This window comes from Gavia stellata, chromosome 5 (assembly GCF_030936135.1).
Source record: "Gavia stellata isolate bGavSte3 chromosome 5, bGavSte3.hap2, whole genome shotgun sequence".
Lineage (NCBI taxonomy): Eukaryota > Metazoa > Chordata > Aves > Gaviiformes > Gaviidae > Gavia > Gavia stellata.
The window spans coordinates 31,012,897-31,025,454 of record NC_082598.1 but is presented as its reverse complement, the minus strand read 5'-3'; the positions used below and the strand labels follow the sequence as shown (position 1 = coordinate 31,025,454).

The following is a 12,558-nucleotide window of genomic DNA, read 5'->3' as shown; positions in this document are numbered from 1 at the left end:
CGCAGAAGTGGTTCAGGCTCCACGGTGGGGTGAGACCCAGTGATGGGCAGCTCCATCCCTGGCGGGGAACAGGCCAGTGGGAAGTAGTGCATATACCCACGGAAACCTCGCGACCGGTCTGCAAGGCTGACAGAGCGGGTGGAAAATAAAGATGAAGATCCACACTCTTCTCACCTCTTCCGATTCAAACCCCAGAGCTCCCGGGAGGGTTTGCTGCTGCGCAGACCAACTTTGGAAGGGTCTCGGTCCCTTCACCTCTCTTGCCCAGGTACATACAGCACCCTCGCTGGCCTCCAACCTACAATACCTGCCTGGGAAAGCTTCTCAGGCTTGGCTGGACATGGAAAGGGGTTTGCAAAGCCATTAGCTTCATATCCGTTTATTTCTTAAATTCAGCAAAACAAGATTAACTAGAAAATGACTGTATGCTTTCCAGGCACAGATCCAGAGAAGGATCACTGCAGATTTGGTTTGATCTGTAGTCATCTTGTTCCACACCCTGGCTCAGGATTTCTTTTGTTGGTTGTTTTTTTTTTTCTTCAGATCTGGCTCTCTACTGCAAACACACACAATATAGCAAAATATATACAGCTTTAGTTAACATCGCAATGACGCCTGTAACCGTGCTCAGCAGATTAAGTTTATGTGTAACAATGTGTGGTAAAGGACAGTATTACAACAATGTTTCAGCTACACAGTGGTAGTAGTGAGTAAAAGTAAGAGAAATGATTGAAGTTGTCCCTCTCTCACCCCCTGCACAATACAAACAGCTAATACATCTGGGCTCCTCTTCTTCCAGATGCCACTCAGACATCTTCGCGTACCAGGAGAGGCTGAGTAGATGAAGCACTGCTACCCACCGAGTTAATCCTCACGGAGTGATCTGGAGCGTTTCCTTGACTGGAAGGTGGAGTTGAGAAGTTCGCATAAACCTGCAGAAGCCAAAGACCGGTGTCAATACTCTGCAGACCGCTCACTTCATGCATACTTGGAGAGCTCTCCTTTCCTAGCCTTTTCCCTCTGTGTACTACGCACCACCATGGAAGAGTTCCAGCTCAGGTGTTTCTTTTCAAATCTAAAGAGAGTTTCAAAAGCTCTTGGGCTTAACTGCTCTTTTGAAGAGACAAGAACCTCCATCTCAGTTATTAACAACACTGCAGCTTCCAACTGCATGCCAAATTTCAACTGAGCTTGAAAAAACGCAGCTCACGTTATTACTAAACTCGCCCAGAAGCCTCACTAACATTTCCTTCGCATTCTTGCTTTTGTTTTAGTAATGCCTGCACCTGCCAAAAATACACTACAGGATGCAATCGAACACCAGCAGCTTTCAGTTTCCTCTTTTCTCAAATTGTCAGGAAGCCATGTACTCGGTGCCCAAACAAGGCATCCAAAAGGTAAAAGGCAGCTTTATTTTTAAACCAGGTTTTAAGCTTACTTTTTTAAACCCCAGTAACACCAGTGTTATTGCGAGAGAAAATCCAAGTCTCTGATGTGCCTCCACTTTTTCTTTGGACTGTTTTGACCAGTAACCCTCTCAGAAAAAGCTTTTACTAGGGAATGGTCGAAAGAGCAGTGAATACAGTTTGTCACCAAGGTTATACAAATAGAGCTAGGGGAAGAATGTGAGAAGAAGCAGAAGAGCACTGAAAGCTCAACCCCTTCATCCAGAAAGATGAATTTTTCATCGTTTAAGATATGATGAATTTATGCAGTACCATTGCATTTTACAACACCAGAATTGTTGTGCCAGGTCTGTTTTGAATGAGAAACATCAACCATGCAAAGAGACTTCTCCAGCTGGTACCTGTTTTGGGCACGGGCTTAGACTGCTACTGTCTAATGGCACAACAAAGCAGGAGTGGGTAGCCCAGGCATCATTCCTACCACCCAAACTTACAGTACAAATCTACATAAATAATACTGGAAAATTAATGAAGTACCCAGGCTCTTTGCTCCTCACAGCTCTAGTCTAATGTCTTGCTTGAAACTGCTTTGACTCCAAAAAACTGATGATCCGTAACTTACCCGGGGGGCATTATCAGAAAGCTGCTGCTCTATCAGCTGTACGATTTGTTTAAATGTGGGTCTCTGTAAAGGATCAGCATCCCAGCAACTCTTCATTATGTCATACCTGCAAAGATACTGAAATTAAGTACTGCTGTTGAGGAAATCCTGAGAATTCTTATCTCGCCTCCATTATTATTTGACAGAAAAGTGTGACTCAGTCTTACAGTTAACCTTCTTTAAATGACTTTTAAGAATAGAAATAGTGCTGGTAACACCTGTGCTTATGACAACAAAGGACTCAATACTAATGGGAGTCTATGGACACAGTTTTCCTTGACAGCTTGCTAAGTGCCAATTCATTTACAAAACAGGGAATTAGAGGTGGCTTATAAAGAAGATCAGTAGCCAGTTCTCTTGCTGTCAGGAAGTACAGCACAAATGCAGATGCTGTAGAGGCTGGTGATACATTTCACTGACTGCTTTATCTGCATTAAAAATGTTTAATTATGTTCTGTGATCTGTCAATAACTTATTGACAGGGAGCAGATGCCATGACAAAGTGATCAGATGGTACAAGGCAGGAGTGCATTTCATTGCTTGTAGCAACACAAGCATGTATTCCGCTATTTAGATTACATGAATTATGTAAAAAGCGAAAAGAACTTCAAAAAAAGACAACGGGGCAGTGCAATGAGCCTTGTTTGGTGATTAGAGGTGCTGGGTGCTTGCTTACATTTCAGGTGGTGCACACTCAGGGCTGAACATCCTGTATCCCTCCTTGATCATTTTATAGAACTTGGAGTCCACGGGCATCCCTGGATATGGACTGCTTCCTGTTGAGAGAGCACACGAGCATCGTGATTTCTGCATTTGCAGTAAAACCAAGATGAAACAGAAGTCCCCTGAAGTACAGATCTTGAAGGAGCTTACCTAAAGAAAAAAGCTCCCAAAGCAATATCCCGTAAGACCAGACGTCACTCTCAAAGGTGTAGACGCAATTGAAAATACTTTCAGGTGCCATCCACTTGACAGGAAGACGAGCCTTTCCAGGGAAAAGGGAATAAATTAAGACAATGGACATAAGGCATACAAAATTTACAGGATAAAATTAACCTTTTCCACTGCTTATGTGTTTTAAATACTCGTTAAATCAGGAAATAGAAGTATCCAACCAAAATGGACATCTCAGCATTTTAGAGTCTCGAAGTGCTGCATGGTTATTGATCCATCTTTCTGTGGATCTACCAAACTGGCGCAGTTTCTTGCACTCTGATTTTCTGTATACTGTGTGATTCCTTCTGTCTTGTTTATAAGGGATGGTAGGAAGTCAGAGCAAAATAATATAGATGACCATCCCATGGTTCCTTATGCAAATATGCAAGTCTGCTTCCCTGGACTGGCTACCACAGGCACACAGATGAGATTCACACAGTCGAGATGCTTCAAGGCTTTAAGCAACAGTTAAAAGACATCTGCTTCAGCTCCTCAGTGTATAAGAAAAAAAAAGGAAGTTCACATGAAAGAAATAAATATTGACATTTTTCCTAAGTTTGTGTGGGGACAGACATCCCTGGAGAATGCTAACTGGAGCAGAGGAAAAGGCACAGAAAGCCGTTCGATTTGCTTCCACCTTCCTCTCCCTGCTCTGCCCTTTTCTTGTCTTGCCTGTAGGAGCCAGTCAGGCTTCTGTCCCAAGCACTCGTCCTGCTGTGGGGAAACCAGACCTCTTCCTTTCAAGTGGCCTTGCAACAACGCGTCCGAAGACATATTTCAACCATACAATAGAGAGGAGCCTTGACGTCTTGTAAGGAAAGGAGATACAACAGAAAAGGAGGTAACTGGAAAGGAAAAGAAGTGAGGTGGAGAAAAGGCAGCCTTTGCCACAGGCTGGCTCACCAAAGAGGCAACCCGAGTTGTTTATTTCCTGAGCAACACAGACAGCAGACACTCTTCTTGGCCAAGCCCCCGGCTGCTGTCAGCAGCACTGCCTCCCAGCAGCGTCCACAGCTAGCGAAGCCCCAGCGCTCCTGGTCTGCTCGAAGATCAGGCCAGATGCAACGAGACGCCTCCTGCAGCCACTGCTTCCTCTCTCCCCAGGCAGCTGCAGCCTATCCTCCTCTGACCCTTTCAGGCCACGTAAAATCCTGTTCTCAGGCAACTCAAGAAACTTAAAGGGTAGCCTAGACATGTAAAACTTAATTACTTACTGCTCACTTCCCTCCTAAGCTGCTGGTCTGCGCTTTCCACTCCCAGGATCAAGCAGCTCCTGACCTGACCCAGAGCCTGAAAGCAGCTTTCTTACACTAAATGCCACTCGGTATTTTGCCAAGACAGCCATTCCTGAATTATTTCAGCTTCCGTTGTTCCCTGCCCTCAACTTCTAGGCACCCCGTGGCTGACACCAACATTGTTTTTGGAGACAACCAATAAAGCCTTCTCTCCCACAGCCTAAAACAGGGGTGCTAGAGGTACCTCGAATATCAGGAACTGCTGGGTGACAGCAGAGCAGCAGGCATATCTCGGACACCTGAGATGCCATGGACTGACTGAGGTTAAGTGAGCATGGCAAACCACTTCAGTGAGAGGTGCTCAGGTGTGGGATTTTCCTTCTTCGTCAGCTTGCCCAAAACCCCGATGGCAACCTTCAGTTTGTGTGTTGTCAAGTCCCTAATGCCCAGCTCCTGACCATGGAGCACTCAGTGGGGCTGGGGAGGAGGGCTGCCTTGTTGAATATGGATCTTCTCTCCTTTGAAAAATGGTGCAAGTGAAAAAACATGTGTCCTCTGAAGGCTGCTTGTATCTGATGCAGACTTAAAACACTAATCCAGACAGCGCAAATCAGTTTGAGATGCAAAATACCTATACTTGGTAGCACACTTCTCCAGCTTAACCACAGACAAGCTCGATTTTCTTTTGTAGTAGGGCTCTTTTTACTGCGCTAGCACTTTGAAGGGGACATTGAGTACTGCCAAGGGAATCTGATCACTTCAAAGTGTCTTTGTACCCCTGCAGAGGTCTAGTGGGTACTAGTGTAATTGGTACTCTTCTACATAGGAGGTTTTAAACTTTTCTCATCAAAACATATTGTCTTGTTCCAGCTCCGTTACAGGGTTCAAACTATAGCTGCAAGTTGAAGCTGTATTTGTTACACATATGAGGTTAAAATCTGTATATGGAATCAGAGAAAACCAAGGCGTCCTTGCCTCCCACTATGGACATAATCCATAAACTCACACTTCAGAATCCAGTTTCTGTTGTCTGAATGATGCTTTGTAACAAAGAACAGGCTGCAAAATCCTGATTATTTAGATATATTGAAAATAAACTATTTCAGTAATGGGCAAATAGAGCAATGACCAGAGGAAAAAGTTTCAAAGTAATTGTAATTAGGATTGAGATACCAGAATATTCCAATGGCAAAACTTGCAATTACTCACAGAGCTGTAACTTCTAGTATGTTCAGATGTAACAGAAAGACTTGCCATTATATTGGTGCAGCAAAAACATCTCCACTACAACACACATTCAGATACGAGCATGTTTTTTTCCAGTATAACAAAAGGTATGTATCAGGGGTTTTATCAGCACATACGTCTACATCAGGAATCGCCCTACCTAACATTTCTGACCAGCACAGATATATACCAAAATTGGGAAGTCTAGATTTCCACCTAAGAAAGAAAGACTGTTCTTTCCAAGTCAAGACAACAGGAACTCCCCTAACTTAAAACAGGTGAATAAAATATCATATATACTTACGTTTCCTTTGACCACATAATTTGAGTCATTCCTTATATCTCTTGCCAGGCCAAAGTCACAGATTTTTGTTATCCGACCATGAGTGAGAAGAATATTTCTTGCAGCCAGATCCCTATGAATGCACTAAACAACAAACAGATGAACAAACAAAGCTATTTTGCAATATCCTTAACAGGCTGTTGCTTGGTTACATGTTTACTTAGCTATATAACTTACTGCATTATGCATTTTATGGTAAGCTGAAAGTCATAATGAAGCCATGTGTTAATAAGCGTACTCAGATGATTAAACAGTCTGGTGTAGTATCTTTAATATCATGACATTGATCCACATAGTTAAGCTTGTCTATGCATTTATTTTAGAAAAGTCTACTTGCAGTCACTTTGAATTTTCTAGTGTTTCACGTTTGCAGCTAAAGTTTAATGCACTTTTTCTCTGACTTTTTATCAAAAAATCTCTGGCTTGTTTCCTAGCACAGGACAAATAAGGGGGAAAATGTGGTTTGTTTCTAAAATAATTTCAACCTTTTATTAAATAACTATTGTGATTGAGGGAAAATTGCTGAAAAGCTGAAAATAGGGAAAATTATGGTAACAACTTCAAAGCACACAAGCCAGGAAACTGAATCCCGTTTCAAAAATACTCCTCTGGAAGATTTGAATTATTAAGTACCCAGGAGAGTTTTATAAGCAGGCCTCAGTATTGGAAAATACTGGAAACTTTCACATGCCAGTACCTTTCAATGAACAGTCATGCGTTCAGTGACCTAGCTAGTTTATATTCCAGTTATCACTTGAGAAGTGTGCATGTGTTTGTAACTGCAGCTCCAGAAGGGTGCCTGAGTTTCCTGGCAGTCGTGTTTTCTTTGTATGCAACTGTGGAGCTCACGTGCATTTGTTAGAGAATGGAGGTATTTATTTCTCTAACAAAATGACCTCTTTTTCCATCTGGAAAGGAGACTATTAAGATCCTGCTTTACTGATGGTATATAGCACACAGGTCACAGCTGTCTAAAAAATAGCTGAAGATGGTTCAATTTTTCTCTTCATTTTTTTCCTTGAAATTCAAAACTTTAGGAAGACCCTACAAAAATGACTTAAAATATCAAGAATTATGCAAATCAAACTCCAAAAATGATAACTGCAGGTTGCATAAGCAACTTAATCTCTGCCCCTTTTGCATGCTTACACAAGGAACTATTTTTAATGACAATTACTGTCTCAGGGGACTCTCCTTCACCTCCCAAACAAACGTATTCTTCACTTTGCATATAATAATCACCGTACTGAAGCAGTAAAGTGAAGGAATAGCCAAGCATCTGGCATGTTGTCGCTTTGTTCCTCCAGAAGCAGTGCCGTTTGCATTGAATAAAGACTTTGTCCATTAGAGGAAGCCCTGTCCTGTGATTAAGGCACCGTGTGCTTAATACGGGAATTATTCCCCCAGGACAGGCTCCTATCCCGACTCCTGCACAGAGGCACTTTTATGCCTCTGAGCCTTCATACACAAACAAGTTGCAAAAGAGCAGCTGGGTACTCTGTGCTGCTGGTCTGCGTGGACCCTCCTTCCCCCCAGGGCATGAAGCAATCTGAAGCATCTTATCCATCAGTCCACACTACTCTGCGATTACTAGCTGGAGTTAAGAGCACGTATGTATACAATGACCAAAGAGGGCCAAACACAGTAACATGTTAGCACAGTGCAACTTAATTCTGTGATAAAGCTATTAATTCTGCACTGCCAAAGCAAAACTGCATGCCTATAAAGAAAACGGTCACTGGGAATGATGCATAGCGAATCCTGGGGCTATTCTGTAGCAAAGCAAGATGAAATAAAGAATATGTGCGGTAAGCATTGGATGTCCTGACGAAGGAAGGATGCAGGAGCCTGGTGAAAACCATTAAAATCTGTAATATAATGTGTTTGCCTGTCAAGTCTGTTTTGAAGCTGATGATAGATGAAAAATAAACTAAAGGGTTTGGAAGGAGTAACAGTGGGGGAAAAAAAGAAGTGCAAGAGCAAGTTTTAACGTGGACTTCCTTTGGAGCAGAATTAGAGCCACATTTCCCACTACTAACACAGGATCCCAGGATTACCTTATTTTCTCTAAATTGCGTAAGTTTGGTTTTGTGCTTTATTCAAGGTGCACCTGTACTATCCTGTGTCTATATTAGTTACAATGTTTACGTGTTAAACAGCATTTTTCCAATAAAATGTAAGAACAACCATAGGAAGATCATAATTATGCTGTGCTTAAGACTTCTGTTCTTTATAAATACCTTTCTGTTATGCAATACCTCTCCTATGAAACCCAGAGAAATGTCTATTATGGTCAGGGTGGCCAATGAAGATTCTTTGTGGGTCTGTAGCCTGATTTTGTCTTTCCAGAAAATTAAAAACCAAGACATATCCTGTGCATTAAGCCATACTGCTAAAAAAAAAGCTCAGGATGTGATAGCTCCCCTGTTTAAGGCAGTATTCTGCATGAGAGAAGTAGCAAGTGCAGCATTGTTTAAAACATGCAAACAGATAGCTTTGCAGCTGTCTTCATACTGTTCTTTAGCTGTAAGCTCTCCAGCAGTGCCACAGAGACTAAATCTTAAACTCTGGAGATTTAATCGGTTTTGAAGGCATCCACATGTTGGGTTTCCGATTCTTTCCTGAATTCCATTTAATTCCCTTACACCAGAGAAGACTGAAGAAATAACTCCTCAGGGTTCCTATGGGTTTCACTGCCTCCAAAGTCATCAGGAGCTCTCATGAAACTACCTGGATGCTCCAGGAAACAAAAGAAGGGCTGAAGATCAAACCTGAAAGAGGCACCACCCAAGCTAGGCGGGTTCAGCTGCACCCGCCATCTCCCAATACATGACATTATTCATCAGTGGAGCCTGGGGTGCAGCAAACATACTCTGCTGCAATTCCTCTCCGCTGTCTCTTCTCTTGACATTTCTATGACTATTTTCTGTTCATGAGCAAGGCCACTGATTCTACTAGCCTGAACTGTGGACACGCAATAGCACTGCTTCACGTTGACTACTGTGTACCCTATATTCTGTTTTATGGTATATACAACACCACTTTTGGCCAATGAGCACAATACAGAACTCCAACATCAGCCAAAGCTTCAGGTACAAGAAGGAGCATATCAGTTTGCAGTGTTTGTTGAAAAGAATGCAGAAATATTCAGCATTTAAACATGTAGATCACATTAAAACACTGAAAGTGATGCTAAAGGAAATCAGAAATCTACTGATTCTGTCCAGCTCTGAAAAATTCTTAACTTACATTTTTGGAGGCAAGGAAGCTCATGCCCTTTGCCACCTGGTAAGAAAAGCTTAGTAGATCTTCAACATCTAGAGCAAGTTCATCATCTTCCAACATAGAAAGGGTAACATCCTGATCAGTGTAGGATCCTACGCAATATAAACAGCAACAGCTTTTGAGTGGAGCAAATGTAATCATTTAGAAACGGAGTTGTCTTAACATTAAACAAAACAGTGACCTGAATAAGTACCAGACTAGAGTCACGTAAATAGCCCATCTCCAAAAAGCAAAAAATAATCCTGATGCTCCATTTAAGTGTGGAGAAATACAAGACTGTAATTTAGCATATTGTTCTTTCTCAAGCCTTCTCATATCAATTAATGAGTTTTAATTGTCCCCATCCCTGAGAGAAAAGTATGATAAAACTGAAAAAATCCATGAAGCCCCTCTCTCTGCACTCCCACCAGCAAACAGATTTCCTTGTCACTGTACTCACCAGACTTCACTGGTCGTTTTTTATCAGCTTTTGGTGGGACTGCATATGACACTCCTGGTTTCATGTCCATGTACTCATTGGCAACATCACTGTAGAGGCAGCAGATGAAATGAAACATAGTTTAGTGAAAAAGGTCTCAAAAGCTATTCAAACAAAAAAGCAAGGTTACGCCAACCTTCTGAATAGAATGCCTCACAAAAGATCAGTAGATTGGAAATTCATGAGTGCGTCAAAAAGATGAGGAAAGGCCTGTACAGAAAGAGAGGTTTGTCAGTACAACTAATGATATATCTCAAAGTTTGGAGTTTGGCTCAGGTGAGCAAACAAAACCTTTCATATGTATACTGTTTATAAAGACTTCACTCTCTATAAATTAACATCCAGATGTTTCACAGGATCTGCTAGTGCTTCCTTCTTCTGCTTAGGCCAACTTCTATCAGACTATTTCAGCAACTCAAGTGGCAATTGAAATGCAGAAGACAAATGGTAAAAAATGTTAAATTCAGAGATTCCCAAGTTCCAAAGGGGATTTGTATGTATTTCAAAGAATCAGCCAAGGCTTGGGACAGCCATCTGCTACATTTTTTAAGTTTACGTTTTCTTATTGCTATGTATAACTCAAATGTACAGATTTTCATACTATATGGTTTATAAATATACAGTTAGGCACCTTTAGAAATGATGGATGTACTTTGGCATTTTTTACTTCATTGCCATTAGAACTCGAATACATAGCCCTTCCTTAGCCTGAAATATCTGTTTAGTTTATAAACAATAAATGCAGCCACAGAGCTAACATGGAAAGGAGTAATGAGATCACCAATAGCTTTAGTCACCACCACAAACAGATCTGACACATTAAGCAGCTGCAACTTTACAGTAAACACTAATAGAAGAATTTGGTATATACTCTGCCGTTAATACCTCAGTAGCATGTGCTCAAGCAGTGAGATTCCTGCACTGAAAAGAGGGCACAGCTCCAACGGCAAATCATAGCTTTGTGTTCATCATCTTGGTGGTCCCCAAGCTGGGCTATCACCAGCTATCCATATATTGCCACGGCACAAACAGCTTCACCGGTACTACATCTTGCCGGGACAAAGGACTTTACCACCTCCTAAGGGTCTGCCTGGTTCTTTTGTGTCTGCCAACACGAAGTAATGGGCCCAATGGAGCAATAAACAGACTAAAAATAAAAATGGGCAGGGATTGTAACAGCTCCTCTGTTTTGGTAAGTTATGTCTCCCTCACTTTGCAAAGGGAAGGAGTGAGCAGGAAATCTGCTTGGAAACATACTTGGAAAGAACTCTGGACTTCTATGATCTAAAACACAGCGGTTAAGAATATACAGATGAAGTAACTGAAAAAAAACAAAGTACAAGAGCAATCTCAGAATCGTTACATGGGTCACGTCATCACAAAACCTAGCGAGCTATCGGTGGCAGCTTGCCTCTGATACTGTAAGATGCTGGTTTGATTTTGTAAGAAGTCATTTCTGAAGGCAGGAACTTAGGAGAGCTCAGAGTATTAACACCCCAACACTGGGGGAATTGTCATTCAAACTGCTAAATGAGCACTGCCAATGCCACAGGAACAATAAACACAAATACATACGAAGATTGGAGCCAAGGAGTTGTATGAAATAACTACAGGAAATTTGATAAAGCAGTAAAACAGAGAGTGTATACAATCAATCGTGCTCTGTTGGAATAAACCACCCACTGTACAAATCATCTCTTTAATTAAATTGTTTCCTTGCATGGCAAAGAATCTTCAAAGCCTGCTGCATGAAAGGTTTCTCCATATTTCTTATCCCTAATAAACTTCTTTGATATCTCCTCCTTCCCAATCTTCTGAAAACACAAGTACATTTCAGCAGGTCATACTTACGCTGCAGGCTCTGCCTGATCCAAAAGGTTCTCATAAACTGCTGTTTCTGCATGTTCTTCATGTTTTGGACAAATAAATGAATCTCGTTTCCGCCTCAGAAAATTTAAAAGATCACCATAGCAGCAATATTCCGTAATGACCAGGGTGGGACCTGTAGATATACATGAGGTTTAGAAAGCAGGTGAGTATTGTTTTTAAAGCAGAAAACCTTACATAAAGATAGCATTCAGCCAAGCACACAGGCTGGACTATTAAAAATCATACTGCCTAGCACTGTCTAGACTTGAAAAGTTATAGAAAACTAACCCAGCATCTTCCTTTTCACAGATCAGCAACTATTGTCCAGCTAAAGCTGTGTCGCTCCCAATTAATTTCCCCCCCGACCTCAGAAGCATTGCATTGCACAAAAATTAAACAAATAAGTCTTTTTCTTCATGTGATAATGTTTCTGGCCAGACACATCTGTTTGATTTTGCTCACTTCCTGAAGGAAGTTATTTGTTCCAAACGTTAGAGTAATTCAAGCTTCAAACATTAATCCTTTTGATTCACTTGTGTTTACAGTAGAGCTTCTCACTCCTTCAGTGATGTTTTGGAAATGATGTAGAGTGTTATATTCTGCAGTATAATAGGAAAAATCATTCAATCAGAACAGCCCGCTGCAACAGAAAACTACACTGCGCAAAGGCCTTAGAATATTAAAATGAAATCGGAAAGGAGAATCAAGTCATCTGCAGCACGGATGTTTATAGATCAAATATATGTTTTCTGAGTGAATGACTCCAGCTCTGGCCCTTGAATATGTAATTACACTGCGTACTATTTCATCTACGGTTCGACTTAATGATCTTAAAGGTCTTTTCCAACCTAAATGATTCTACGATTCTATCTGTAAAGTTATTCTGCACCATCGTTTCCTAACCTCACTGGTTTATTTCCATTTTTCTGCAATTGAAAATTATAGCTTTCGTAATGGCAAAAGCAGTGTTTGTCATGGGACTTTCATACAGATGCCACATTTTTTCAGCTGAAGCAGACATGCACTCAGGCCAGTGAGTCTACTTTGTCGATTGTCCTATTTTAAATCACTAAATGTGAAACTAAGAAATGTTTTGCCTCCATCTAAAACTATGAATT

General features: G+C 41.3%; 1 protein-coding gene across 1 annotated transcript in view; it reads right to left on the bottom strand.

Moving 5' to 3' along the window:
- Positions 1–729: 729 nt before the first annotated feature.
- Positions 730–12,558, bottom strand: part of KIT (KIT proto-oncogene, receptor tyrosine kinase) — a 54,868-nt gene continuing 43,039 nt past the window's right edge. The window contains exons 14-21 of the mRNA XM_059817440.1: positions 11,423–11,573; positions 9,533–9,621; positions 9,058–9,185; positions 5,770–5,892; positions 2,941–3,052; positions 2,744–2,843; positions 2,029–2,134; positions 730–932 (exon numbers count right to left, since the gene is read on the bottom strand). Coding sequence (XP_059673423.1) covers positions 807–932; positions 2,029–2,134; positions 2,744–2,843; positions 2,941–3,052; positions 5,770–5,892; positions 9,058–9,185; positions 9,533–9,621; positions 11,423–11,573 — 935 coding nt within the window. The 3' untranslated portion in view covers positions 730–806. The remainder of the gene's footprint in view (positions 933–2,028; positions 2,135–2,743; positions 2,844–2,940; positions 3,053–5,769; positions 5,893–9,057; positions 9,186–9,532; positions 9,622–11,422; positions 11,574–12,558) is intronic.